This window comes from Coccidioides immitis, assembly GCF_000149335.2.
Source record: "Coccidioides immitis RS genomic scaffold supercont3.1, whole genome shotgun sequence".
Classification (NCBI taxonomy): Eukaryota; Fungi; Ascomycota; class Eurotiomycetes; order Onygenales; family Onygenaceae; genus Coccidioides; species Coccidioides immitis.
The window spans coordinates 4737079-4764844 of NW_004504310.1; the positions used below are offsets into that span (position 1 = coordinate 4737079).

Below are 27766 nucleotides of genomic sequence, written 5' to 3' on the forward strand. Positions count from 1 at the left end.
GGCAGACAGACAGCACTATCCACCACCCCAACAGGTCTCAGAGGACAGTGGAACATTCTGCCCAGCCAGGAGAGAGACGAGAGCCTTTCATTCGCCGATGCCGCTGTGAGACGGATCGTGCTGTGCACCGCGAGCATGGGAAAAAAAATCCCCTGGATGAACCAGCATCTTCTTCTTCCATTGGTCCCAGCATTTCCTTCCCTCGAGAACTGCCCACCACCCGGCGTGACGAACAAGCCGTTAAGTCCCAAGCCTGAAAGATCTATGTATCGCAACTGGGGAGGCCGTGTGTTCGTGGCGATAGGCGATCTTCATACCTGCAGTCTGTGTATGATCAGCTGCACGTGTTTTGGTTTTGGTTTTTTTATTTTTTTTTTTTTTTTTTCTCTCCCCAAAGTCCACCTCCTCCAACGAGATGGGACAGGGGTTGGAAGATCTCTTGGCAAGGGCTCGGTAGGTCAAAGAAGAGTGTGTTCTGCAACGTGTCGGAGCGAATAGAACGAGACCTTCCCGACGCATTGACCAATCGTTAAAAAAAAAAAGTTGCATGTGGATGCAGCGTCAATGCAAATTATGCCGTGGCATTTGACAAGTCGAGATTGCAGTCGCTGGTCGGATTCCCAAGACCGATTCGGAGAAAACAACCAGAACCTTACCTTGGTCCGGCGGAGAAAGAGAAGGAGGAAATTGAAACGGCCCCGCCCGACTCGTCGAAGGCCGCGAGATGAGATTGAGAGCTGACGATTGCCCGCTGTGGCACCCGTTTCACTCCTTGATGCTCCGCCCAAGCCGCCTCCCAGACAGGTTTTTGTAGCCTTTTTTTTTACATATATGTTTCTTTCTTAACGCGACGCGCGGTGATCCAGACCCGCACGCCTCCACCGCGTCTCCACCCAAAGCGCGAAATCCCTCGTGCCAAGACACGCCAAGACACGCCGTTATGCTTATTTAAGCCACCACACCCGTGCCGGACCGGGCAGGAACCTGTTTCGCCCGCCATAGAAGCTTCTCTCCTTGTTCGAAGTGCGCTTCTTCATCCTTGTCGTCCTTCTTCTCTTCCTCTCATCCTTTTCTTTTCTTTTTTTTTTTTTCCTCTCATCTTCTTCTTTTGGTTTTCTTCTTTTTCATACTCTTCATTCCAATCTTCTCTCTCTCTCTCTTTTATCCTTGTTGTAAATAAGTTTCAATTCAGATCCTGCTCTTCCTGTCCGTACTTTTTCAGTCTCTACCGTTTCAAAACCTTCGTTTCCCATCGTCTGGTTCCGCCACTAATATTCGAACCACTTCTGGTTGAGCAGCGCTCCATCTCACAACTAATCGTTCTTCATCTCCCGTGCAGCTGGTCATTCACTCAAATCATCGTGCTCGTGCTTCTATTCCTCTTGGTGGACCCTGTCAGATCGACGATCAGTCGGTTACATACATCATAACGGCCCCGCGGATCTTCAACACCACTTTGACACACTTCGGGGCCTTTTTTTTTTTTTTTTTTGGTGAACCATTCAACGGGCATTGATTCAGAAAGAACCTATGAAAGTGGGATCTGAGCCCACACAGCTATAGTAGAACAGAGAAGTTAATCATGTCAACACCGGTCTACGAAGGCCCTGAGCCCAGCTACGGGGCCGATCACAGGCGTCTCGAACATGGCCGATCATCGACCGACGAGACGATAGTCGGCGAGAAAAAAGCAAGCGGGGACAATGGTCGCCTTGGAGTCGATCCGTCCCTCAACCCTCACGATCCTGGGCTCCGTTCCCCGTCCCAGACACGGGAGGAGGCCCATCGCCTGGACGATGATCTCGCGGTGCTGCAGGCGGAGCGACAGGTCTCCAGGACCGAAGGTGAGGCCGAAAGGGCAGGACGCGCTTCGTCGGTTCGCAGGTCCCGGTCACGCCGGACGGAGCCGGTGGACGAGTTTGATGCCGCCACCAATCCCCTCCACGAGCAGAGTGCCGTCTTCAAACCCCCGGAGAACCCTACCACCAGTTTCGCCCGGTTCGTGAAGAAGGTCCACAACTCCAGCTTTTTGGTCCGTTACTTTACCTACATCACCCCGCTGGTCCTGATCCTCCTGATTCCGCTGCTGGTCGGCGCCCTCGCCTTCCCGGACGCTGATGTGGGAGGTGTGAGCCTCATGTGGTTCGCCGTATGGCTAGAGATCTTCTGGCTCACCCTGTGGGCCGGACGAATCGTGGCGAAATGCATCCCCGTCCCCGTCGGCATTGTGGCCGGCGTGTTCACTAACAACGCGAAGAAGTGGAGGGACCTCGCGAAGCAATTGGAGTTTCCGGCGACCCTGTTTTTCTGGTGGCTTGCCGTGGAAATCTCCTTTCTTCCCACGATGAAAAACCACCACATCGATGGAAACAAGGCAACCAAGCACTGGGAACTCGTCGTCAACAAAATCATCATTTCTATTTTCGTCGGAACGACGCTCAATTTCATCGAGAAGATCATCATCCAGCTAATTGCCATCAGCTTCCATCTCAGGACGTATGCGGATCGAATCGAGCTCAACAAGTTCCAGATCGGCAGCTTGACTAAGCTTTACGATTTCTCCAAGAAGAAGATCACCATGGAAGACCGCGACTTCGAAGAGCGGCCCAAGGATGGGCGAAGCTCTGGCACTCGAACTCCCATGATGTACGCCGATAGAGCCACAAGGGTCGCCAGGGAGGCGCTCCACAAGGTTGGCGATGTCGCTGGCGCTGTTGCCGGTGATTTTACCGGAAGGAAAGTCAACAAGAGCAACCATCCCTACCAGGTTGTTCTCGCTCTGCTAAACACCACCAGCGGCAGCCAAGTCCTTGCCCGCAGACTGTACCGTACTTTTGTTCGAGAGGGGTTTCAAACTGTTTTCTCAGGCGACTTGAAAGCGGCTTTTGAGAATGACGACGAAGCCGATGCGGCCTTCAACATGTTCGACAAAGACATGAACGGGGATATCTCGATGGAGGAACTGGAGGCTGTCTGCGTCGAGATCGGCAGGGAACGAAAGTCGATCACGGCGTCGTTAAAAGATCTCGACTCCGTCGTGTCCAAGCTGGATGACGTTTTCGTTTTCATCGTGGTGATCATTACGATTCTAGTGTTTCTATCTCTCATCTCGACCTCTGCTGCGGGTGTGCTCGCCTCGGCTGGGTCCACACTCCTCGCGCTCTCCTGGCTCTTCTCTGCTACCGCGCAGGAATTCCTCCAAAGCATCATCTTTGTCTTCGTGAAACATCCCTTTGATGTTGGTGACCGCGTCTCGATCTACGGCAACACCGGAGCCAATTTGACGGGAGACGATTATTTTGTTAAGGAAATTGCCCTACTCTACACCGAGTTCAAGAAGATGGAAGGTCACGTCGTCCAGGCTCCTAACAGCTACCTCAACACGCTGTTCATCCTCAACCAGCGCCGCAGCGGTGGGCTTGCCGAGGCCGTCCCAATCATCATAAAATTCGGCACCACTCTCCAACAAATCGACGCTCTCCGTCAACGCCTCCTCGAGTTTGTCCTTTCCGAGAAAAGGGAATATCAGAGCAAAGTCTTGACCGAGTTGAGACAGGTAACGGAGAATTACTCTATCACGCTCAATGTGGTCTTCTTTTACAAGTCCAACTGGCAAAATGAACTTCTCCGTCTGCAACGCCGAAACAAATTCATCTGCAATCTGATGATCTCCCTGCAAGAAGTGGGCATTGAAGGCCCACGCATGAATTTGGTCGGTTATACAACGGATCTACCTTATCATGTCGCGCAAGGTGGATCAGCGCAGCCCACTCCTACTGGAGACGAGTCATCCAACTCGCCGCCACCGCCACCAGCCGCGGATCCCCAGCAGCTCGCCGAAGCTCGTGATGCCCTAGGTGAGCTTGGCGGTGGATATTCCACCGGCGTTCATCCCCGCCCATCTATCCTCCGTCGTCCCGGTGCGTCGACACGCGGTCGTGGCGATTCGATAAACAAGCATGTCGATTTTTCTTTAGGCATGTCTGAGCTGAGCTCTGCCGACATGATGTCGGACGTGTACGCCGACCGCGAACGGAATCGCGTAGACGATATCATCCGTTCTGCTAACCGCGAGAGTGCCGAACGACGCATCCAAGAGCAGCAGGAACGTGAGTCCCTAGAGCGTAGTAGGTCTCAGCAATACCGCCCCTCGATAGATTCCCATCGCTCTGGTATGGGAAGCACAACGTCTTCGGTCCACAGGAACCGCTTCTTTGGCCGGCTTGGAGGTCGAGCGGGCCCACATCAGCATTCGACGCGAGGATTCCAGGGTGACGATGACATGATGGAGCAAGGCCAGTACGCTGGTTTACCGACCAACCCGGAAGAATCTTTGGCCAAGATGGATCCTCGGACGGGCAACGTCTCGTCTCGGGCTGTGCATGATGACGAGTTGGGCCGGCAGAGGACCGGGAGTGACGCTGAGCTAATGCAAGCGAGGAGTTCGGACCGGGTGAGCGAAGAGTATGAAATGGGTAGACTTGGTGGCAGGCCGTGAACGCTAAGGCCCGCGCCCTTCCTAACACTTCATCCTCCTCCTTTTTGGGAATGCAGTTCATATACTCCTATTTTTTTCGGGGTCCTCTTTGGAATTTTGAACGCGCTCTGTGGCATAGGATTTTTTTTTTTCCTTTTTCTTCCTTTTTTTTTTTTTTTTTTTTGGTCCTGTGATCTCTCTTCCTTTGCAGGCTCACAAAATTCTTCACATTGCACATATCTATTTGGACTTGGTTGGGTTTTTACATTTTGGATTTTCTTCTTGGCTTTTTTTTTTTTCCCCCTACCATTCGCCGTGTATCTCAGGCATAGGGCTGCTGTTTTATACCCCCCATATTGACCTTCTGAAAAGGTGTCATTTTTCTTTAACTGTTGGTACTGCATCTCAAACTCCATCTCGGGCTACATGGCAGCACCGAAAAAAGAAAACCCCCGCACCTGCGTGCACCAAAAAGGCATTTATTTAATTTCACTTTTATTCAATTTGTTTTCTGGAAATTAGCTTTCCGTGCAGTTAAATACATTACTTCAAATGCTGGATGAAATATTTTCTCGGACTCCATTGTCCAAAAAAAACGTACATTGGTTGGGTTCCGTGCCTGCGAGCGCCCGGAGATCCTTTTCAGCATGGCAGTTCCAGGGAATTGATTCTTTGGGATTTGCGAACTCCGTCCGTCCACCACGTTCAAAGAAGCTCATGATGCGCAGCGGCATGGCGTCCACCAGGGCTGGTCGTTTTCGAGATACATATGCATGCGAGCATGACATGTGGACGTGTATGCAAGTATGTATATGTATTCCTCCTAGCGCCTTGGCATGTCGGATTCGCGTGGAGGAAAAGGTGTGTATGTAATCTATGCGTCACGGCACTGTATTGTGCTGGAATAGTGCATTAACAGAGATACAACATCCGGAGTACATAGACGGAGCAAAACCGTTTCCCTTCCCCGTACGGGAGTATACGGAGTGCGCCGGAAGGGGAGGAAGCGAGAACGAAACAAGGCAGCAGGCAGGCTGACGATGCTGTGTTGGTCTTCTTCTTCTTCTTTGGGCTACTGGAGCACGTTTACGTGGCGGACACCCGATGATTCGTCACAAAAACGAGCCAAAAATCCTTTCTAGTTATGTTACATATTCCATCCGAAAAGTTGGCGGAGTTTGTGTTGGAGGTAGAAGTATGTACGTATAAACTCACACACCCATGGCACAGGGGCATTGTGTAAAATTCCCCTTGGCAACGCTGTGCGGGGGGAACACTTCTCCCGAGATCTGATATATATTTTATCAACCTTTGCGAAATAAGTAGAGAATCGAAAGGGGAGGGGGGAAGAAACAGCTGGTGGTAAAAATAGCCGCCCCAACTTGTCGCACAGTGGAACAATACAGGAAAAGAAAGGAGGACAGCAGGCGAACTCTAAATAAGCATAATTTTTATCTGGGGGGGAAGTAAAATTACAGCGCCTTCCAGAACGGCCCGGCCGGAAAAGAAAATGTGCACCGAAGCAGCAGCAGCAGCAGCGAGCACGAGGATGCCACGTGAGGGCGGTTGCCGCTAGTAACGTTACCTGAACCAGGCGCAGCGGAATGACCGCGATCCGGCTTCCGTTGCCAGTCGGCCAATCATAGGGTGATACAGTATTATGTAAGACACCTCCGTCGTATGTAACTATGTACGGAGCGAGTCACGTACTCCGTACCCCGTACTCAATAACTCTTTTCGTAACATCGGTACGGAGTACATTTTGTGCTGCTCCCATACATACTGTACGGCCGCCTGCCCAGCGCAAGGGGCACCGCCGCGGCGAGCTGTCACAAGGCGCGAAAAGGGGCCTGGAAGGTCCCCGGAACCGGGCCCCCAAACGAACCCTAAAAGCCCACCGTTACCGACGGCCGGCTCTCCACACCCCCCCGGTGTCAGATTCAGTTCAGCACCGGAAGCTGCGTCGCTGCCGGCTCCGAAGTGGGTAACTTTGTCGCAAGTCCCAAGATGTATCTCTGTCCGTCATATTTTTGTTTTTTATTTTTTTTTTCTTCGCTCAGCCCCAGGGACGGAGAGAGATTCAGCTTACTCTGTCCCGTCTCTTTTCTCTCTTTTCTCTCTTGTTTCCTTTTGAACTCTTTTTCTCTTTCCATCCGTTCCGTCCGCCGGGTTCTGCAACTTTTCCTCTCTCGTGCCTCTCCTTTTTTTTTTTTTTTTTTTTTTTCCTTTTCGTTTTTCCCTTTTCGGGGATATTGCCATATATAGAGAGAAATACGTACCTAATTTTTCTTTGCTTCTTTGATTCGACGGCATTTGAAGTCTAGAGTAGATCAGTTTCTTTCTCTCTCATTCTCTCTCTCTCTCTCTCTCACTCACAAACACACACACAGTCTTCCCCGTCTTGGGGTATTTCCAATAAGTCCTGTGTTGAATTCCCTCTGTATTCGCCGTGACGTGGGAAGAGGGTTGTTTATAGACATTCAATTCTTCCCTTTCGTCGTGCAGACATATGGGATATCTCGAAAGGACAAAAAGAAAAGAAAAGAAAACGGCAAATAGAAAAAGAAGCAACCCTGACCGCTAGGAGTCCCAATTCCTAGCCCAAACATGGCCAACGCGCCACCGCCCTTCGGCGTCTCTGCGCTGGCAGCGGACACCGGCGCAAACTTTCAGGACACCGTCTCCTCCCAGACAGAAGTCAATGGCTCGGAATTCCAGGCAAAAGCATATGGAGACGAGACAAAGCCCAGCACGGCAAGTTCTGTCACCGCGGGGAAGATCTCAGAGCTGGACGACGGCGACACTGGGATAACCAAGGACCAGGAGCACGAGATCGTCGACCTGGCCCGCCGGGTCTCCCGCCTTTCGAGACGGAGCAGCGTCTACGACCACGACAACGTTGTCAATCCCTTCCTGGACGCCGAGGCTAACCCGGAGCTGAATCCCGGCGACAAGCAGTTCAAGCCCCGCAAGTGGCTCAAGACCATTCTGCAGATCCAGTCCAGGGATCCGGAGAGGTTCCCCAAGCGCACCGCCGGTGTGTCCTTTAGGAATATGAACGTCTATGGATATGGAACCGCGGCGGATTACCAGGCCGACGTTGGGAATACTCCTCTCAAGGCCGTCGGCGGTATCAAGCAGCTCTTGGGCCTTGGCAAGAAGGTCCGCATTGACATCCTCCGAAACTTTGAGGGTCTGGTCAAGAGTGGTGAAATGCTCGTGGTGTTGGGGCGCCCCGGCAGGTAAGCTTTTTTTTTTTCCTTTCGCCTGCTCCCAAAAACCTTGTGTTTATATAAAATATAATATCCCCCTTGTGTTCTTGATGGGCTGATTGGGTTTGCTAGTGGCTGCTCCACGTTCCTCAAAACCCTCGCAGGGGAGACCCACGGTTTATATCTAGATGAAGGAAATGACATCCAGTATCAGGGTGTCTCCTGGAACCAAATGCACAAAAACTTCCGGGGTGAGGTGATATACCAGGCTGAAACTGAAACCCATTTCCCCCAGATGACCGCAGGTGACACATTGTATTTCGCTGCGCGGGCCCGTGCACCCGTCAACCGCTTGCCGGGAGTTACACGGCAGCAGTACGCAGAGCACATGCGTGATGTTGTGATGTCCATGCTCAGTCTGTCCCACACGATGAACACCAAGGTCGGAAACGAGTATATTCGAGGTGTCTCGGGTGGTGAGAGAAAGCGTATCAGTATCGCAGAGACAACACTGAGCGGGAGTCCCCTGCAGTGCTGGGACAACAGTACCCGTGGTCTCGACAGCTCCACCGCGCTCGAATTCGTCAAGTCGCTGCGTCTATCAACACAGTATTCCGGTACCACCGCCATCGTGGCCATTTACCAGGCCGGTCAGGCTATCTATGATGTAAGTTTCTGTGCCTTTGGTGGCCGGGGCCGGACGTTGAGTTGTATGTATGTACGTGGTTTCGGCTAACTTGGAAGTAGATATTCGATAAAGCTATTGTTCTCTATGAAGGTCGCCAGATCTACTTTGGCAATGCTGTCCGTGCCAAACATTACTTCATCGAGATGGGGTTCGAATGTCCAGATCGCCAGACCACCGCCGACTTCCTTACATCAATCACCAATCCTGCAGAGCGTCGCATTCGCCCTGGTTTTCAGAATAGAGTCCCTCAGACGCCGGACGAGTTCGCTGAGCGCTGGAGGAAGAGCCCCGAACGCCAGGCACTGTTGGCCGAGATTGAGGAATACAATGCTGAATTCCCCCTCGATGGCGCACAGTTGGAGAAGTTTCAACAGTCCAGGCAGGCAGAGAAGTCCAAGGCCGTTCGCAAATCGTCACCTTATACGTTGTCGTTCTGGCAACAGGTCCAGCTCTGTATCTGGAGAGGATTCGTTCGTCTCAAGGGCGACATGTCCATGACGCTGACCAGTGTCATCGGAAACATCGTCCTGTCTCTGATCATTTCAAGCGTTTTTTACAACCAGCCAGATAACACCAGTTCGTTCTTCGGTCGCGGTTCTCTGCTTTTCTTCGCCATTCTCATGAACGGCTTTGCGAGCTCGTTGGAGATCTTGACCCTCTGGCATCAGCGCCCCATCGTCGAGAAGCACGACAAGTACGCCCTCTACCATCCATCAGCCGAAGCTATCAGTTCGATGATCGTGGATCTTCCTTCCAAGGCAATTGTGGCAATCGTGTTCAACCTAATCCTGTACTTTATGGTCAACCTGCGCAGGACGCCTGGTCACTTCTTTGTCTTCTTCCTGTTCTCCATCTCAACAACGCTGACCATGTCCAACATCTTCCGCACCATCGGAGCCATTTCTAGAACTCTTGCACAGGCCTTGGTTCCATCTTCGATTTTCATGCTGGCGTTGGTCATCTATACCGGCTTTACGATCCCCGTTCGAGATATGCGTCCGTGGTTCAAGTGGATTAGCTATCTCAACCCAATCCAGTATGCGTTCGAATCGCTGATGATCAACGAGTTTCACGATCGCCGATTTCCCTGCGCGATGTTCGTACCCATGGGTCCTTCATACGCGAATGCTACGGGAGATTCGATCATCTGTGGTGCTACGGGTGCCCGGCCGGGCGAGGATTTTGTGGACGGCGATACGTTCTTGAATATCACTTATGGTTACTATGCATCTCATCTCTGGAGAAATCTGGGTATCATCTTTGCATTCTTCTTTTTCTTCTTGGTTACTTACATTGGTGCGACCGAGCTCATCAAGGCCAAACCGTCGAAAGGAGAGATTCTCGTGTTCCCGAGAGGCAAGGTGCCATCGTATCTGAAGAGTAAGAAGAATTCCGATGACCCTGAATCCGCTGAAACCGTGAACCAGAAGCAGAAACTCGAGTCTACCGGACATGACCAGGTCGGTGCGATCGTGAAGCAGACATCCATTTTCCACTGGCAGGACGTCTGTTATGATATCAAGATTAAAAACCAGCCGCGCAGGATTCTGAACAACATTGATGGATGGGTCAAGCCTGGCACTCTGACTGCTCTCATGGGCGTCTCGGGTGCGGGGAAGACGACGCTGCTTGACGTCTTGGCGGATCGTGTCACCATGGGCGTAGTCACTGGCGAGATGCTAGTCGATGGGCGCATCCGCGACGACTCGTTCCAGCGGAAAACAGGCTACGTCCAGCAGCAGGATCTTCATCTGGAGATCAGCACTGTTCGTGAGGCCTTGGTTTTCTCTGCTCTGCTTCGACAGCCCGCGACCACTCCTCGTGCGGAAAAGATTGCCTATGTTGAAGAAGTCATCAAGATGCTTGGTATGGAAGAATACGCTGATGCTGTTGTCGGCGTGTTGGGCGAAGGGTTGAACGTTGAACAACGCAAACGTTTGACTATTGGTGTCGAGATCGCTGCGAAACCGGATCTGCTCTTGTTCTTTGACGAGCCCACCTCCGGCCTCGACAGTCAAACGGCTTGGTCTATCTGTACATTGATGCGCAAGCTCGCGGACCACGGACAAGCTATCCTGTGCACTATCCACCAGCCGTCAGCGATGCTGATGCAGGAATTCGATCGATTGCTCTTCCTAGCTGCTGGCGGCAAAACCGTCTACTTCGGCGAGCTCGGCAAGAACATGAGCACTCTGATCGATTATTTCGAAAACCACGGATCTCCCAAGTGTCCTCCTAATGCCAATCCGGCTGAATGGATGTTGGAGGTCATTGGTGCTGCACCCGGATCTCACACCGATAAGGACTGGTCTCAAGTTTGGAATAACAGCCCTGAGCGCGCCGAGGTCCGTCGCCAGTTGGCGGAGATGAAAGCAGAATTGTCCGAGAAACCTCAGGCTCCTCGCTCGGCTGGATATGGTGAATTTGCAATGCCGTTTTGGCAGCAGTATCTCGTTGTTCAGCATCGGATGTTCCAGCAGTACTGGCGCAGTCCGGAGTATATCTACTCGAAGCTTTGTCTGTGCATTGTCCCGGTATGTAGGCTGAGTGCTGCTCCCCCTTCTCTCTCTATCTCTCTCTCTCTCTCTCTGTGTGTGTATGTGTATTGGCATGCTCTCTAACTTTGGTGCAGACGCTCTTCATCGGCTTTACTTTTTACAAGGAACCCACCAGTCTCCAGGGCTTGCAGAATCAAATGTTCGCCATCTTCATGTTCTTGATTCTCTTCCCCAACCTTGTCCAGCAAATGATGCCGTACTTTGTCACCCAACGATCTCTGTATGAAGTGCGCGAACGACCGTCAAAGGCATATTCATGGAAAGCTTTTATGCTTTCGAGTGTCTTGGTTGAACTTCCCTGGAATACTTTGATGGCTGTTCCTGCATTTTTCTGTTGGTACTATCCGATCGGCTTCCACCGCAATGCCATTGCGTCGGATGCAGTAACCGAGCGTAGTGGGACTATGTTCCTGCTCGTATGGATCTTCCTCATGTTCAGCTCTACATTTAGCTCTATGATCATCGCGGGTGTTGAGCTTGCGGAGACCGGTGGAAACCTGGCCCAACTGCTCTTCTCTCTAACCTTGATCTTCTGCGGGTAAGCTCTTCTAATCTCCCTATAATTATGACCACAGCGACAGATCCCTAACAAGGAGAAAAAAATCTAAACAGTGTCCTGGCGACTCCACAAGCAATGCCCCGGTTCTGGATCTTCATGTACCGCCTTTCGCCCTTCACGTACTACGTCTCGGCCGTGCTATCCACCGGTGTCGCGAACACGAATGTCAACTGCTCTGCGCGCGAATTTCTTCGACTCATCCCACCCGCTGGCCAGACGTGTGGCCAGTATCTCCATGACTACATGCTGCTAGCGGGTGGTGCCCTTCTGAATCCGGAGTCTACCTCTGCATGCGATTTCTGTCCCGTGAAAGACACAAACACATTCCTAGAACAGGTCAATATCAGATATTCTGAGCGGTGGAGGAATATTGGCATTTTGTTCGTGTACATCTTCGTCAATGTGATCGGGGCCATCGGCTTTTACTGGCTGCTGCGAGTACCAAAGACAGGATTGTTCAAGAAGAAGGCGAAGAAAGACTAAGGGACAGAAGAAAATAAACATAAAAACCTAGGAGCAAAGGGAAACGCGGGAGGGTCAGGCCTGTCTCTCCTGATTCTGCCTGCCCCCTTTCTTTTTGTGTTTTGGCTCCTTTTCCGTCACAGCCAACCATATTAATCTCAATGGTGCATTATTGTGTGAATACTTATTGTTTTCCTTTTGTTATATATATATTTTTTTTTGACATGTTAATTATTGCGTCCCTTTTAGCAGGGGGCTCACATATTTTGGAATAAGCACATAGACTATACTATCCCCATTTTGCCCTTGTTCTTGTGTTTGATTCCCGCAGTATAGTTCCATGCGTTAATTTGTCCCGTGTACGGAGAACTCCGCATCAAAGCCTTTGTCAGAATATGTCAACAAGAGTAATTTGAAAGGGGAAAAAAAAAAAGAAAAAAAAAGAAAAGAAAAGGAAAAGTTTAACTCTTGATTCTTCCCAACATTCCCTCAGGGGTCCACGTGGCATGAGAATCCTTTCTTTTCTTTTCCTTCTAGTCTGGACTCATGTTGATTTGCCGTCGCACAACATGGATAGGAATCCTAGGACAGCAAATGGCCCCAAAAAAAAGAAAAAAGAAAAAAAAAAAAAAAAAGAAAAGAAAAGAAAAGAAAAAGAGCACCGGTGGAACGGCTTGTCTTCAGTTGCTTTTCTTTTGGGAGGGTCTGTCATTTTTCGTCCTGAATGACAGGAAGCAAATTGGCGATAGCGTGCCGTTTTGCATCAGGTACCCTGTACGGAGTACTCTGGAGTTCTCTAAGTAAGGGCTCGCACTTCCTGTCACTAAAAAGGGGACCGCAGGCGTGGATCCGTTCACGGAGTCGCCGATTGCAAAAAGTTTAAAATTAAATTTATAGCTTGCAAATGTTAATATTCAGTAGTGAGGAGTCCCAGGTCCCGACGGAGGCCAATTTTGAATTTTTCTGTCTCCCCTCTTTTCTTTTTTTGGCGCTTCGTACGGAGTACTGAAAACGGAGTCGTTCGTCATGCGTCCAGGAAGACAAGTGGAAGGGATCGTCCGTCTTTGGGCTTCATTCCGGCTTTGGTGTTTAACTTAATTGTGGTTTTGGCGACTCAGGTGGAGGGGGGAGCGACGATCTCGACTCACCACCTGTTCGCGTGCCCTGCCATAGGGATGAACGAAGGTTCAAAGCCTGGGTCCTTTTCTGCGACGACTCGCGACGGATTGGGTCCCAACGACGATTTGATTTCTGTGGAGTAATACTTCGTTGCTCCGTATGGAGGACTTTGCACCCTGAATCCCAGACCGTACTATGTTGGTCCTGCATGGGTAGCGTGCCTGAATGAATGTCTGAGTGTTTGCGATCGCCCAGGTTGGGATTTTGGGTTTCGAGTGGGAGGAAGCCAAGTCAGCTCCAACGGGAATTTGAGTGATACATGAGCTGCGTCCAAAATCACTGGAGGTATTGGAGAGTTGGGGACCTGGGAAATCTCAAGGATGATTCAGGGGGGGTTTGAGATAACGCATGTCTGTTTGAATCAGCGACAGCCCTTTTTTTTTTTCGCAAGGCTTTCGGAAGTTTCAATGTGCTCTTTGCCTGTTTTATCTGTGGTGTGTTGATTCAATTTTTGTTTCGTTACGGAGTACTCCGTACTCTGCAGTGAGATGTTCGCCAGCCATGTGTATGTCTGGGAGGATGGAAACCCCTATCTGTCACAAGCAATCCATTTTCCATTCAGAACATGAATTCTGCGGGACTTCTCATCTGTTGGTAGTTAACTCATGTCCAGCTACTCCTTTCTTTCTTTCTTTCTTCTCCTTTTTTTTTTTTTTTTTTTGGTAGTCGCTTTCTACTCCGTACTCATGTCCCGGTCATTCGAGCCGATGCCTGCAGATTTGCATTCAGTGTCAGCTTCCAATCACCTGGTTCGGCGGGAGTATCGGGAAATGGAAAAAAAAAAAAAAAAAATTCAGGAACTAAATTAGAACTTGGAGAGCCAAGGGTTTGTTTTGCGCACAGGCTGTGAGTTTTGAAACTTGCCATGGGGGCCATCGGAGCTTGGCCAGGGATGCTTTAACGTATCCTCGAAGCGCAGCAAGGTGAGAGTCATCCACACACGGGCCTCTCAAACGGGAGAATATTGAGGCTGCGAAGTTCACGGACAAGCGTCCCCGATGCTTCCTGTGACAGGATGCATGATGGACGGTTCGCCTTCGAAACGGGGATGCTATGAATCACGTTTTCGGGCGAAGACGCCGATATCTCCAAGCCAGTTCTCCCGTACCCCGTAACGAGCCATTCTTCGGCCTGCGGAATGAGAGGGTGGAGGAGAACTCAAAAAAAAGGCGGCGAGGTGTGATGGGTGATAAAACCCCCCAAGCAGCTAATATCAGCATCACTTTGAAACAACTCTCACGTTTTGTGCTGCATCCGCAACACAGCCTTTCTTCATCTCATGTTTCCACCAGAATTACATCATGATCACGAACAAAGACAACCCCCCAGATGCCTTATTTTTAGCTCGAATCGAATGACGCAGGATTATTTCTGATTCGTTCAGCGGAAGTATGGCCGGTCGAAGCCATCCCGGTGAAGTAGCCATCCCAAGCGTAGGAAAAGAGAGCGATTGGCCCAAGGACGAACTTTGAGTGTCGCCCCCCGCGAGAGCACCCAACGCACAGATGGGTTTTTCGGTAGTTCCAATGTTGGCAGGCATCTGCAACTTTGGAGCATGCTGCCTGTCTGCCTTTCACCCCAAACAAGGCCCTTGCATTGTGTGGTTGAGCTCTGTGGTTTACCATGTCTTTGCCAGATCCTGCATCAAAAAAAAAAAAAAAAAAAATCTACATGTCGGGCGCAAGCCACTTTCAACCTACGGGCTTCCACAGAACAAGTAACAATAACCCCAGTGCAGAGATGTCCGGGTGAGTTTGCCCATGTGCAAGTGGAAAGTTGAAACGTTGCAGGATATGCCACCAGTCGACCTCTTCTCATTCGCCAGGGCGTTGGCTTTTTTCTTCTCACCACCACCCAAGTTAACTCTCTTAGCCACAGTATACCGACAAGCTTCCCCAGGTTAGAAGGGTTTGTTGGCACACACACTCTCTCTCTCTCTGATTCTTCATGCCTCGACTCAAATTTGAGAAAAGCCGCCCTGTCGTGACCCAGCGGCATTCAAACTTAAGCTTCAAGGTTGGGAAGAGTTAACTTAGTTAACCAAAAGCCAAAACTTTCGCTGAGCCCGCTCCCGAAAGTCATTGCACCGCCCAGGCTGCCCGCGAGGATCGGCTGGAGGCGCGTCTGTAGACGTTATGCCGTTGCTGGGTGGGGCGGTGCTGTCCGCTGCCTTCTTCCGCCCCATTTTCTTGCTCTTGTACGCCGTACTCCGTACTCCAGAGCAAAAGTTGAATCTGTTGCTGTTCATGTCACAGCGCTTTGGGGGAATGCCTTGTGTGCCTTGGTGCGCGTGCGGAGGAACTTTTTGGATGCAAGAAAGGTTACAGAATCAGGCCCCCAGGGTTATGGTTATGGAGAGGCAGCTTCGAATATTTTTTGCGTGTTTCTGCATGTTTCTGTGTGTTTGGGTGTGCTTGAGATGCGAAACTCTCCCCAGGCGTGGTGGTACGCCTTTTCCCTTAAAAAAAAAAAAGGAACTATTGAAGCCTAATCCAAGACCAGAGACGATCATCATTACAATCGTCAACTTGTAACCACCTCCATATGCATGTCAGGCCTTCCGCCCTACTGCCTGTTGCTTGATTGACTGCAATTCTTTTGTGCAAAGCCTTTTTTTTTTTCCCCTCCCTCTTGGGGGGCAGCGAACATGCCACTCAAACCTTCACCATGTTGTTTGTAACTCGATATCTTTTTTTATCGGTCGTGCTTTGTAGTCACACAAGACCCAAGGATTAGTTAGTCGTCGGCCCACGATACTTCATGGATGGGAGATTGGTTCCTTTTTTCTTTTTTCGTTGCTCTGTACCCTTTCATTCAAGGTCCCTCTCGAAGCGAGAGATCCTGACTTGCAATCACAACGGAGACATGAGCCCATTGGTATATGCAACTTATGTACGGAGTAAACCAGCCCACTAGGTTTTGACTGACAAGGACAAGGGGGCTGTTCCGACCAGTGAGATTGTTGGAATGCCAATTGGGGGGGAAAAGCGCTGCGGCAGGTTCGCCTTTACCTGCACGAAAGTCACCGCACCGTATCTCGACCATCATTTTTCCGGCGACATGGTACCTTCTCGGTACGAACCACCCATGTGCAGGGTGATCATCCCAATCTCCAGGCTTCTTAGGCGGCGGGAGGACGCAGACTGGTGGTTGCCACCCTCTTCCGCTGTCAAATGTGGTTCCCTCGAGTGGACGATCCCCTGGCACAACCGAGGGCCAATGGGAATCGAGTGGACATCGGATGCTCCATCGCTCTTTGGCTGCTGTGGTTGTCGCCACGCTGGCTGCATGACCCCGGGGTGGGCAGAATTTGGCAGAACAAGGTCGTCCCAGATCACCGTGCTTTGAAACCTCTAAGCCCTTGCCCCTTGGCATTTGGATTCCAGCCTGCTCAGAAGAGGCAGCCATTGTGTCTGTGCATCTGCAGAGGCCGATGCGAGCTCATCGTTATCACCCTGGCACTCGCTGTTGCCGCTGCGCCGTGCGCTTGACCGACAAAACAATGCTACGAAACAGAGGGCGATCATCGAACAGCGCTCCAAAAAATATCACTTCTATCTTATTGGTCTGCCGTCTCCACCAACGACGACGAGAAATTTAGCGACGGGCCCGAAGCCAAAAAAGGCCCATTAGTTTGAGTGGTGCGCTGCTCGTATCTAAATAAAGGGCAACCAAATCTGGTGCGTTCCTGTCCGCAACGAAGGTTGAGGGCGGACTGCAAGGGGTGGTGCACTGCACTGTTCTCCCATCTCGTGACAGTCAAAAAAGGAAAAAAGAAAAAAGAAAAAAAAGAATAGGTGAATACTGGTGTTTCGCTGATTTGCTTTTTGCACCCTGGCCCGTCCTGCATCATTGGCCCCTTTCGAGCCCAGAGTTGCGTATGGGAGCAGGGATGACGCTGCCGCGATGTCCCCTGTGAGCCCTGCACAGGAATATTTCCCGGGCTTGAGGGACGTGAGGCTCTGCTCGATGGCTCTCCAATCATCATCTGCCCTCTTCTCTCCCTCTCTTCTCTTTTCTTTTTTTCGCAAGGAGTATCATCGTCGAGACGAGAAGAAGGGGGCGAACGCCTCCACATCCAATCCCATGCTCGGACTTTGCAAACCGCAGATTTCATTTCATCACGGATACTGCAGGCTTACCCGTATCAGGAAAAACGTATGCTGTCTTCCCCCCAGTGGGCCGTTGACCCGTGTATTGGGTCAGGCAATATGTATGGCCTTTTTTTGCTTTTTTCTGCCTCCATAACAAAGCATTTATTACGGAGTACCGAGTCCATACTCATCGGCACGGGTGACCGCGCCTCCTTCACTATGTACCCCGGTGGATCGATCGCTCAATGCTTGCTTGCATTACTCGTGGAGAGCTTCCACCCGTTTCGTTTCTAGATATAAGTATATATTACTTTCTGATCGCCGTCAAAGAGGGACCCATCCTCTCTCTTCTTGTATTTCATTTTGTTGTCTATCATACTTGAGCGCCCATTTAACTCAAGATTAATTGTTGAACTCACGCTTTCCTTCTTTTGAGCATACGTTGTCCACGATTCCCTATGCTCCCGTTGCTTCGCCGCACGGCATTAACATAGCTTGCCGTCCAGTGACTGCGCCATCGACCGCCCGGTTGTCTGCCTTGCAGTACTTAATCGCCCTTCAGAAAGATCCCACTAATTCGCCCGGTGCAAGATGAATTCCCTGGCGTATTCACTCTTTAGTGACCTGCCGCAGGTTCCTGTCCCTGAACAGCAACATTTTGACGAATTCGACCTCGCCATCATGAGTCCGGAAGACATCCTGACCGACTCGACAGATTATCTTTGCGGAGCCGGAGCATCAGACCTAGCAAGCACTGCGGATCTGACAAGACCTGCAAGAGTGGAGCAGCGCATATCAAGCTTGGAGAAATTCATCACAGACAGCCACTCGTACCCTTCACTTGACACCGACCTACACGGCGCTCATTACCTTCCCATGGGGAATACTACGCCGCCGCTGCCCTCTCAAACTCGCACCATCAGATACGCATCTCCTTCCGGTTCACAGGGAGGAGACGGATCAGCTACGGGTTCACTGATGAGCGACCATTCGTGGATGAGAGCCCCAAACCACCCACACAGCGCAGCTCCGTCACCCTTGCTCGACAGTCTTCAGTTCAACAACCTTCTCAGTCCCGCTTCGTTTATTCACCCTATGGAGGAGTCATACTGCAGCAGTGAATATTCCGTCAACCCCAACCACTTGCAGCACTATCCGGATCTGAATCAGCAGATCAACAGCCCAGTTCCGGAAGACGCTCCCATCGCGTCCTTTGATGAGCCTATGCACTACGAGCATAGTCAGACACAGTACATGCCCCCGTACCTAGGCCATGATACTCATTTCGCGTATGGCAGTCCGCAATTCGAAGCACAGCAGGATATCGACCCTTTCCTAGACCAGCCCCCCGAAGTGAAGGAGCCGAACGAGGTGGTCGTCGAGCCGCCACGAAAGCGAATAAGACGTGCAGAACCACAGGATTCCCATCCAACGCTTCGCAGAGAAGCTCGTCGGGAGTCTTCGAGGAGAAAGAATAATCAAGTCACAAATCATTCCAAACTCGGACAGTCCTCTGCCAGGCGTGGTACGAAGCATGGAGGAAAACACCTTGCCAGCAAACCCCCATCCTCCGCGTCCCGAAAGAAAGCCGGGCGTCAGTACCCTTGTGTGTTCGCACCATACGGTTGCAAGGTTTCTTTTGTCTCAAAGAACGAATGGAAGCGACATGTCGTGAGCCAGCACCTGCAACTCGGCTTCTACCGCTGCGATGTCGACAACTGCAAAGTCTTATCATCCACCAAGAACTCATCCGAGTCCATCGCATTACCGGACTCTACCTCTTTCAATCCATGCTCGGTTAACACCGCGACGCGACCCCCGAAGCGCTTCAACCGCAAGGACCTTTTCATCCAGCACCTACGCCGCATGCACGCCCCCGGCCGTGTCCCCGGCTCCACAACCTCCTCTAGCAAGCCTGTCGCGCCTCGGCCCAGCAAGCACACCAGCGACGCTTTTGAGGCCTCTCTGAAGGCGGTCTGCCGACGCTGCTGGGTCCAGCAACGCACGAGTCCACAATACAGTCAGTGCACGTATTGCTCTGCGGAGTTCAAGGGGGCTGGGTGCTGGGAGGCCAGGATGGAGCATGTGAGCAAGCATTGTGAGAACGGACATGCCGAGATTAGAGAAGATATTGGATTGAGGGAATGGGCGGAGAGAGAGGGGATTATGTGGATGGCGCAGGACGGACAGTGGGAGTTGGCGACGGGAGAGAAAGGTGGGCAGAGAGGCGGTGGTATGGGCACAATGGTGTTTTTCCAGAACTGAGCCCCCAAAAAAAAAAGAAAGAAAGAAAGAAAGAAAGAAAGAAAAGAAAAAAAAGGAAAAAGAATGATCGCGATACCCCTCTGAGTTCACTGTTGGTCGGCTTTCTATCTCGCTTCAAATTTTGTATTCCCGTTTTGCCCATTCTTCCTCCATTATAATTTTTCGTTTTCCATTATGCAACATTCAAGCATTTTGTTTTCCTCTTCTTAAACAACTATTGAAAATATCTATCACCTAATCCTGTCTATTTTCTTTGCTCTTATCCCAAGATAATACGGAGTATATGTCCTGCATATATCGTTCATGACATCCCATATACCACTGATCGAGAAGATTATGACCTTCCAAATTGTGTTGTTCGTTCTCTTTCATGAAAACTTTTCTAATTTAACACAACAGGCAAAATACAAGCACTATCATCTACATACATCGGATTTTTCCCCAAACAAGTTCAAGTCAGGCTAAAACATTGCCCCAATCTCATCTGCCGGCCTTACATCCCGCGGAGGGTCCGGGGATGCTAGATAGAGTCATCCTAGCTGTCTGCAAGTAGCGAGGTACCCATCTTCGCGGACCCTTGTCTCCAGGGTAGGTCCCCCGCAAGGAGAACTAGGCGCAAGGCGAACAAAAAGAGATGCGGCTCATATGCTCCGCGCCTCGATTGAATCAACACAATTCGTGCAGGCTAGTCGCCATCGGAACAGGCCAAGCCGGGAGGCGCACAGCGTCAAGCCCCCCCGCCGACGAGGCTCATCACCAACAAACCCCCCGGCCATTTGCTATGGCACAAAATAGGGAAGGACGACGATAACGTCCAAGGCAGACACATCCGTAACAATACTTGCACATGTGGCAAGCAGTCAAGACGTGCGGACAGCCGCGCTTCTGGCTTTGGCTTCGCCTCGTATTTCGATTTTGACCCTGACCGCTGGGCAATCTCTCATCCAAATCATAACGATATGAAGCCCGAGAGAATCCCGGACGAGCCGCGCGATCACCTCTCCGGCTACAACGGGGTAGGAGTATCCCTATTCCGGACTTGAGGAGTATTGCTAGACGATGGATTTCGTCGCAGGATAAGGAAACAATCCGTCTGATTTCAATTTACGTACGAGGTTAAGCGTCCATGGCTGGTCCCCTCGCATCCCCAAGACTGACAGACATCAGCATGATGCCGTATCCATCCAAAGCTCCCCGAACAGAAAAGAGCTCAGTCGCCTCGACAGTAATTGGCGAGCGCTTTTGAATCGAAACCAGCCTGAACAAAATCCACTTGCGTTTGTTCCTGCGAAAAGGAGGTTCGAATTCGGGACCATACTTTTGAACAGACATTTCGAATGAGCGGCCAAGTCAGGAACTGGGGGAAGGTCATTAGAGTAAAAAAGAGGGAAAAGGTGAGAGCTCAAACTCGATATGTACCTATCTTAAGAACAACTATCGAAGCCATTTACAACCTAGCAAGCAATAACCAAGCATGGGAGTATCAACATGAACGACATAGCAAGAATGTTATCTATGCAGGGTGGCTGTATGATCCTCGCAAAAGTAATAAACAAGACTGGCTGGAAGGAGATCAGAGGCATCAAATACGGGAGACAAGGAAATGTGCAGCGTGATTATAACATAAAAACATAAACATACGGCAGATGCCAGCTGATAAGGGAAGGGGATAAAGCAAAGTGGGAAAAATGATATGTTCAAGAATTTTTTTGCCCTTATTTTTATTTTCGGAGCTGGTTTTTGTTTTAGTTATTCGCAGCAAGAGATTTCCCACTTTGCGACTCGGGAAGAGGAGCGCTTAGAAGCAGCAATCAAGGCATTCAACACAACATTCGCAGGTCTCTTCACATAGGAAACAGCAGCAGAGTGTTGCGAGACTGTAATCGCCAAGTGTTAGGTAAATATTTTTTCCAATGGATCTGGTCAGAGATTTGGCGTGAAATATGCTTACCAGGCATAGAGGCATCCACGATCTTTCTTCTCCTGCACGATAACAGTTTGCGGGGGTGGTGGCTGCTGGGGATATTGCATCTGTCAGGTGCCAGCAATCAGCACTGTGGTTAAAGTTTCTTTGTTTCATCTTCTTGGGGCATGAAGGGACAGTACCTGAGGAGGAGGTCCCTGAGGAGGATAGCCCTGTGGTGGTGGATAGCCCTGAGGTGGGTACCTATGGGAGAGCAAGGGTGTCAGTAAAAGGGATCTTGGTTAACAGCTACAGTGACTGGACTTACCCTTGAGGAGGAGGCTGCTGGTAGTAGGACTGGCTTGCCATTGTGCGAGGACAGAGTGGAAAACGGGAGATAGAGAATGAGAGACGGATGTTATCTATGTCCCATGAACAGTTAGAGACAGATGGAGAGGTTCGAAGTATAAAGAGGCAACTCACAATGAAACTGGGCTTGGTGACGATTATGAGGACGAGGTCCAAAGATGGGGAGAGAAAGAGGAGAAGGGAAGGGAAAGCAAAGTCGTCTGGGGATGGGCAGATGTGTTTCTGCGTGGTCTGGTTCTTCATTACTTGCCTTTTTGCGCTTGAAAGCTTGTAATATGCTAAATATACTTGGTACGGGCCATACATACACGTATTGCGTCTAGCTGTCGGTATGTCATTTACAGCAGGGAATACGGAGCGCATGCCAAACGCTCGTTCTGTGTATCTCTCTCTCTCTCTCTCTCTCTGTGCCCCCAATGCACGTTGGCTGATAATTCACCTCATACACGGCCCGTAAACTCTCCTCAAGGCCATGACAATGGACCCTGATTACAATTTCCCAACACTTTTGATTTCATGCAACCAGACACACCTCTGGAGCTCGTCCACACACACATAAACACACATGCATTCCGACATTGCGGACTTTTTGAAGAGTTCCAGCTCCGTCTTGATCTCAGCAGGCGATCCAATCGAGGGTGTCTTAGCATTGGTGGAGAAGATGACGCTGAGAGTCCATTGTGGAGAATGCTAAGGAAGTCTGAGCCTAGCCTGCCACCAGCCATAACTGACGACCAGCCACAGCTATCAAGCCCCCAGACTAACAACGCCTGAACTACCTAATTTTTGACACGCAAAAAGACAAAAGGGAGCGGCACATTGCGGAGAGAACCACTGTGAACGATTTTTGCAGTTCTGGAAACTCAAGGGCTTGGATGAGATGGTCTTGGAAACACAATACTCTCCGTACATACGGAGTACATCAATACCGGTATTACCGAATCTTCCGTCCCAAGATTGTTGCTTTCGGGCGCGGAGGAGCAATACAGCCAATCCATACGATAGTCAACAGCCACACGGCCTGTGATTGGACAGTGGCTCCCTGAGACCCACGTCTAGATTGCGTTGGCCCGACAAGGGAGACCCACATTGCCATCGAATTGATTGGCTCTGATTTAGACATTGTGGCTGCTAATGCCTGTCGTCAACTCACACTAGCCACATCATCGTCCTTGGCCAATTGTCTGTTACCCTGGAGTGGGCCTCTGCGTACTCCAATCCTCGGCGGCTTGACGGTGTGGTGTTATCCGCCCTCCTGCTTCTGTCACACACGCCCCGGAACTCCATCCGGATTCAGCCAGCTGGACCGTGTGTTGAGAGCGGTCTTGAGCAAGAGTGAGTGATACTCTCTGTGCTACATGGCTATGCACGGAGTACCGTCAACATAATGATGGTCTTTGTTTTTGACTGGGACCTGGGGGATCAATTTCTCGTCCAGGCTTTGAATATACGGAACACAGAGTACTCCGTAGTGTGAGGAGATTGGGATGAGAACAATCTAAAGAGGTTTGTGCACCCATGCAACCGATCACGGGATGATGCCTCCACCTCCATCAATAGCCTGTACGACTTTGCTGCTTGGTGCTCACCAGCGTTACAGTAAGATAGGTTCCTCTTCAGCGCTCTCAATCTCACCTCTCCCTGCCCCTCTAAGCTGATATTTCACCGGATGCAACCTTTTACACACACAAAACAACCCCCCCAACAGGAATTTTTGGTCCAATCTCCCGGTCAGACTTCGCCAAGGCAGCGCCAGAATGCTTGGTAGTTATTGGCTTTCTGACAGATTGCACTGGTGGCAGTAGCCTTATCATAGGGCAGGGAATGCCGCGTAATGCCTATGTAGTCAGCCGTCATGTATTTTTTAGTTACCATTCCGGTACCTGACCGATTTCGCTTGTCCGGAGCAAGTCACGTAACGCGTATCGTCATGTGGGTATTCAGTACGTCTGGACGCTGACATTTTAACCCGCAGGCACATCCTCCCTTTCAGCTTTTCTCGAGACGAGGGCTGCCCCTGGCTGGCGCATAGCTCATTACCGGCGGCGATGCCACTTTTCCTCAATAGCGTCTAGGTGTGATGGAGCGCTCTGCTTGCGTCGGGGTTCCAGTTTCAGGATCGTGGTTCACTTCCCATTTAAGGCTCCTTGACGGGTCGGGGCTCACTAGGCTATTGTTGGCTATAGCATCTTACCGCTGGCTGCCCGTGCGTTTCAGCATGTGAGATCGTGGCACGACAGCCTGGGTTGTCGACGGTCGAGAATGGCTCCCTTTCGCTCTCCCCAGTGACTCCTGGCGCTTGGCCTCGCACGAAAAAAGGCCTCGGAGACGCTTTATCACGTGATATAGTTATATTACTCATCAAGCAATGGGCCCCGCGTCGCTCATGGCCATCGACGCGGGGTTGATGACTTCGAAAGCAGCCCTCTGGAAGACGCTCAGCAACCCGCCGTTCTTGTTCTTTTTCTATTGAGCTTCTCCCGTGTGGTTATATACTCACTTTGGTTTGTATACGTCAGCCGAGCCGATTGCGAATTGACTTCGCAATCTTCTTAGCCCGAATCGAAGAGCCTGGTTGTCCTTTGTCCACCCGCACGGCCAGACAGAGCGCGTCGAAAACCCCAGAGCATAAAAAACAAGGCTAGTTGACTCCCACTGCTCCTTTGTTTCTATATTACTGTCACAACGATGGCGCCTCCAGCAATTATTGCACCCTCCATCCTCTCTGCCGACTTCGCCAATCTTGGTGCGGAATGCTCGAATCTCATGAAGGCGGATAGCGATTGGATCCATGTCGACATTATGGATGGTCATTTTGTGCCCAATATAACCTTTGGTGCCCCGGTGGTGTCGAATATTCGGGCCCATGTGCAGAAACCAGCGAGCATCGGTGGAAAGGGGACGTTTGACTGCCATATGATGATTGCAGAGGTAGGTCAGCTCAGCGACCACATCTTGCCGGAGTTGTTGGGAAAGAAAAGCAAGGGCCGTAAACTGTTTTGCGCGAGGCATTATCGATCCCACTGTTCGTTTGGCCAATGGATTTGCCAACTGAACCCCCTCCCCCTTTTTGGTTTTGTGTTTCCTTTGGGTTAATTAGGGAAAGCGTTGAATGATAAGCCTATACTTTCGTGCAGTCTGCTTACTTGCCTTTTTTTTTTTTCTTCGTTTAATTGGCCTAGAATGGAGAAGCTAACCGTTTCTCCTAACCTGGACCCTGCAACTCTCCGTTCTGCGCACATTGGTCGTCTTCTCCCAACACCACAAGCCGATCCATGACGCGGAGCGGGTGTTGTTTGTAAAGGGTCCACAGGTAGCAAACCTTACCTCGACTAAAATAGCCTCAAAAATGGGTAAAAGAATTTAAACAAGCTGGCTGCGATCTTTATTGTTTCCATTGGGAGGCGGCGATGACTTCCACTGCTGCGAAGGATCCAACTGATAAAGAGACCACGGCGAGAACCAGCCCGAAGGAACTGATCCGGTATATCCACGAGACGGGCATGCAAGCGGGAATTGCACTCAAGCCGGCGACTTCGGTGGACGTCCTGTGGGATATCTTGGAGAATCCCGTGGAGATCGAGAGGCCGGATGTAAGTGGTCTTTCCCTCCCCTCCCCCTGCACGGAGGATTGTGTTCTGTGCAAAACTCTTTGACTAACGCTTAGTGTCTTTAGATGGTCCTGATAATGACAGTCAACCCGGGCTTTGGCGGACAGAAATTCATGGCTTCTGAACTCCCCAAGGTCGCGGCCCTGAGAAAGAAATATCCGGACATGAACATTGAGGTCGATGGAGGTTTGGGCGTGGGAACCATCGACCAAGCTGCTGACGCTGGCGCCAACGTGATCGTAGCTGGATCGGCGGTCTTTGGAGCCAAGGATCCTGCAGAGGTTATTGCAAAGCTTCGAGAGGCCGTGGAGAAGAGGAGAAGCGCATGAACATGGGTGGATATTTGATGTGCGTTCCGAAGCAGTGTATAACATAGCCTTATAGAAAAGATATATACTCCGTAGATAGTTTTTCTTTTTCTTTTTCTTTTTCTTTTTTTTTTTTTTTTCCTTTTTGCTTTTTTTCCCCCCTCCCGACTCGCTTTATGGTTTATGAGAACGAGTTGTTTCTTCAGGCAGGGAGAAAAAAAGGATACCGATATATGATGGTCATGATGTGCATTCCAGCAATGCCAGTGTTATCATTTGATATTCATTATTAATTAGAGGAATAATACGGAGTACGCATGTGCACATAATAGTTTGAGGAATATGTCCATGGTGCACATACAACATACTTCCATTCCACACTTCCCTTTTTTTTAACTGCGTGCTGTCACGAGGGCCTACTTGTTGTCAACATTGCTTGCCTCTTTCTCGCCACTATCTGTGTCTTTGGCATCCTGTTTCTCTTTCTCCTCTGCATCATCCTGAAGCGGGGAAGGAGAGGGCCCTCCCTCCTCCCTCTTCTCTTCAGACTTCAATGTTGGCTGTGATCCCTCTTCTGGCTTTAAACCTTCTGCTTCCGTTTTGACAGCTGGCTTCTCCTCACCTGTAGTAGTAGTAGTAGTAGTAGAAGTAGTCATCTCCGCCGCTGCCTGTTCCGCGCCTTGTGTAGACGATGGTGACACCGCATTCAACTTGGTGCGCGTGTTTTCCTTTGCCTTTGCGGCGGCTTCTTCGCTTGCCTGCTTGAGAGCCAGCGTCAGGCGCTCTGCCTGCTTCGACTGGGCCGAGGGTGTGCGCGAAGGGGTTCCCACAATCTGGATATGTGGAGAGGATGAGGTGGTGGACGGTGGAAAGAGTGTTGCTGATGGTGGTTTATTGGAGGGGGTGTTTGTGCTGGAGGGAACTGGTGAGATGTCCGCCGCCGCGAGCGCCGCTGAGGTTGGATCCCCTCGAAGTTGGTCCTTGAGTTCGCCGTATTCGTTCCATTCCTCGATTTGCACGATGTCCTGTTCGTTTTGACCAAGTTTAGCATACTGCCCAAATGGGACGCATTCATGTATCCCGGATGGCTTGTTTCATCAAGGTGGGTTCGTCTCCTGCAGGTACGAAGGGGGAGGGGAGGAGGGGGTTGATACTGACACCAACAATGTTCCCGTACCTCACTAGCCCGGGTAATTTCCTTCCCTTTGACCGGCGTCCCCACAACATTCGGGCTTTGTCATCTGTGGCGACATCGATGGCTCGAAAGCCGATCTTGTTGGCTTTCAGGATAGTTTCTAATCTTGAAGTAGCGGTGATGATATGTGAGGAACCAGCTGTGAGGGAGGTGAAGAGGTAGAGGGTGGGGTCGTCAAAGGAATATGAAGGAGTTTGGTCCGGCATAACTTGATGAATTTGAGGCTTGCTCGGCCTCAGCGATAGGTATCTCAGTTTCGATCTCGTGTGTTTCGTCGTGGACGACGTACGATGCAAGCTGTTTTGGAGCTCCGCATTTCGCAATCGATGACTAAGCAATAGAGACCAGCTAGTTATTACGTCATTGGTCGGTCCCTGGAGGCTCGGAGCGGTGAAGGGAAGCAGATTTGGAGGTTGGGCAAAAGTAAGTCTACGGCAAGGTGCTCTGGGACCGAGCTTTCTCTTCTGCGACTGCTCATGGACATAACCAGGAGGGTGATGAGGGATTGGGAAATACGTGTCTCTGAATATTCTGGGCTGTCCGCCCAGCTGTACGTTCGTACGAAGCGGGGCATATGATATTGGATGAGTGTATGAAATTCACGCCAACAATGGCACCAAAAAGATGGGTTGGGGTCTCCATGCGAAGTATGTATTTGATTTCAAAATACAGAGTAGCCAGCGGCGCATTGCTGGCTCGAAAGGTCACGAGAGGGCCGGAAGTGGCACGGTCCGCTGGCGACCACGCTGATCTTGAGTTCAAGCCGGTGCGGAAGCGGTTGATGTGTCCACCACTTCGGTTCGAGACTCAGCATGGTTTATAAGATTATCCGCGCGGGAGTGCCTCTGTGTGGGCTTGCATCTGCACATTCGTGGTGCAACAATTG

At 50.7% G+C, this 27766-nt stretch overlaps 10 protein-coding genes across 10 annotated transcripts; 6 read left to right on the forward strand and 4 right to left on the reverse strand.

The window, feature by feature from the left end:
• Positions 1 to 1582: 1582 nt before the first annotated feature.
• On the forward strand, positions 1583 to 4544 carry CIMG_01420 (mechanosensitive ion channel family protein; the record flags this gene model as incomplete). The annotated part of the gene is made up of 1 exon (XM_001247648.2): positions 1583 to 4544. The coding sequence occupies one exon, from the start codon at positions 1583 to 1585 to the stop codon at positions 4496 to 4498; it is 2916 nt and encodes a 971-aa protein (XP_001247649.1). The 3' UTR covers positions 4499 to 4544.
• A 415-nt stretch (positions 4545 to 4959) lies between these two features.
• On the forward strand, positions 4960 to 5780 carry CIMG_01419 (uncharacterized protein). Its single transcript, XM_001247647.2, has one exon. The coding sequence runs from the start codon at positions 5030 to 5032 to the stop codon at positions 5348 to 5350; it is 321 nt and encodes a 106-aa protein (XP_001247648.2). The 5' UTR covers positions 4960 to 5029; the 3' UTR covers positions 5351 to 5780.
• A 1084-nt stretch (positions 5781 to 6864) lies between these two features.
• On the forward strand, positions 6865 to 12344 carry CIMG_01418 (pleiotropic drug resistance family protein). Its single transcript, XM_001247646.2, has 5 exons — positions 6865 to 7719; positions 7822 to 8356; positions 8437 to 10911; positions 11010 to 11473; positions 11548 to 12344. The coding sequence occupies exons 1-5, from the start codon at positions 7085 to 7087 to the stop codon at positions 11975 to 11977; spliced, it is 4539 nt and encodes a 1512-aa protein (XP_001247647.1). The 5' UTR covers positions 6865 to 7084; the 3' UTR covers positions 11978 to 12344.
• A 3605-nt stretch (positions 12345 to 15949) lies between these two features.
• Positions 15950 to 16543, reverse strand: CIMG_01417 (uncharacterized protein; the record flags this gene model as incomplete). The annotated part of the gene is made up of 1 exon (XM_001247645.1): positions 15950 to 16543. One exon carries the CDS (start codon positions 16541 to 16543, stop codon positions 15950 to 15952), a length of 594 nt encoding a protein of 197 aa, XP_001247646.1.
• A 324-nt stretch (positions 16544 to 16867) lies between these two features.
• On the forward strand, positions 16868 to 19494 carry CIMG_01416 (uncharacterized protein; the record flags this gene model as incomplete). The annotated part of the gene is made up of 1 exon (XM_012358782.1): positions 16868 to 19494. The coding sequence occupies exon 1, from the start codon at positions 17821 to 17823 to the stop codon at positions 19492 to 19494; it is 1674 nt and encodes a 557-aa protein (XP_012214205.1). The 5' UTR covers positions 16868 to 17820.
• Positions 19495 to 19797: 303 nt separating this feature from the next.
• CIMG_12787 (uncharacterized protein) lies at positions 19798 to 20835 on the forward strand (the record flags this gene model as incomplete). The annotated part of the gene is made up of 4 exons (XM_004445744.1): positions 19798 to 19850; positions 20034 to 20082; positions 20199 to 20510; positions 20662 to 20835. 4 exons carry the CDS (start codon positions 19798 to 19800, stop codon positions 20833 to 20835), a joined length of 588 nt encoding a protein of 195 aa, XP_004445801.1.
• Positions 20836 to 20880: 45 nt separating this feature from the next.
• Positions 20881 to 21987, reverse strand: CIMG_01415 (uncharacterized protein). The gene is made up of 5 exons (XM_001247643.2): positions 21881 to 21987; positions 21726 to 21819; positions 21601 to 21661; positions 21446 to 21525; positions 20881 to 21371 (listed from the first exon to the last, which is right to left on the reverse strand). Exons 2-5 carry the CDS (start codon positions 21764 to 21766, stop codon positions 21293 to 21295), a joined length of 261 nt encoding a protein of 86 aa, XP_001247644.1. The 5' UTR covers positions 21767 to 21819; positions 21881 to 21987; the 3' UTR covers positions 20881 to 21292.
• Positions 21988 to 22255: 268 nt separating this feature from the next.
• On the reverse strand, positions 22256 to 22889 carry CIMG_12788 (uncharacterized protein; the record flags this gene model as incomplete). The annotated part of the gene is made up of 3 exons (XM_004445745.1): positions 22256 to 22456; positions 22681 to 22787; positions 22820 to 22889. The coding sequence occupies 3 exons, from the start codon at positions 22887 to 22889 to the stop codon at positions 22256 to 22258; spliced, it is 378 nt and encodes a 125-aa protein (XP_004445802.1).
• Positions 22890 to 24178: 1289 nt separating this feature from the next.
• Positions 24179 to 25999, forward strand: CIMG_01413 (ribulose-phosphate 3-epimerase). Its single transcript, XM_001247641.2, has 3 exons — positions 24179 to 24697; positions 25108 to 25359; positions 25443 to 25999. The coding sequence occupies exons 1-3, from the start codon at positions 24455 to 24457 to the stop codon at positions 25704 to 25706; spliced, it is 759 nt and encodes a 252-aa protein (XP_001247642.1). The 5' UTR covers positions 24179 to 24454; the 3' UTR covers positions 25707 to 25999.
• Positions 25934 to 27134, reverse strand: CIMG_01412 (uncharacterized protein). The gene is made up of 2 exons (XM_001247640.2): positions 26844 to 27134; positions 25934 to 26710 (listed from the first exon to the last, which is right to left on the reverse strand). Exons 1-2 carry the CDS (start codon positions 27084 to 27086, stop codon positions 26102 to 26104), a joined length of 852 nt encoding a protein of 283 aa, XP_001247641.1. The 5' UTR covers positions 27087 to 27134; the 3' UTR covers positions 25934 to 26101.
• Between the last annotated feature and the right edge of the window lie 632 nt (positions 27135 to 27766).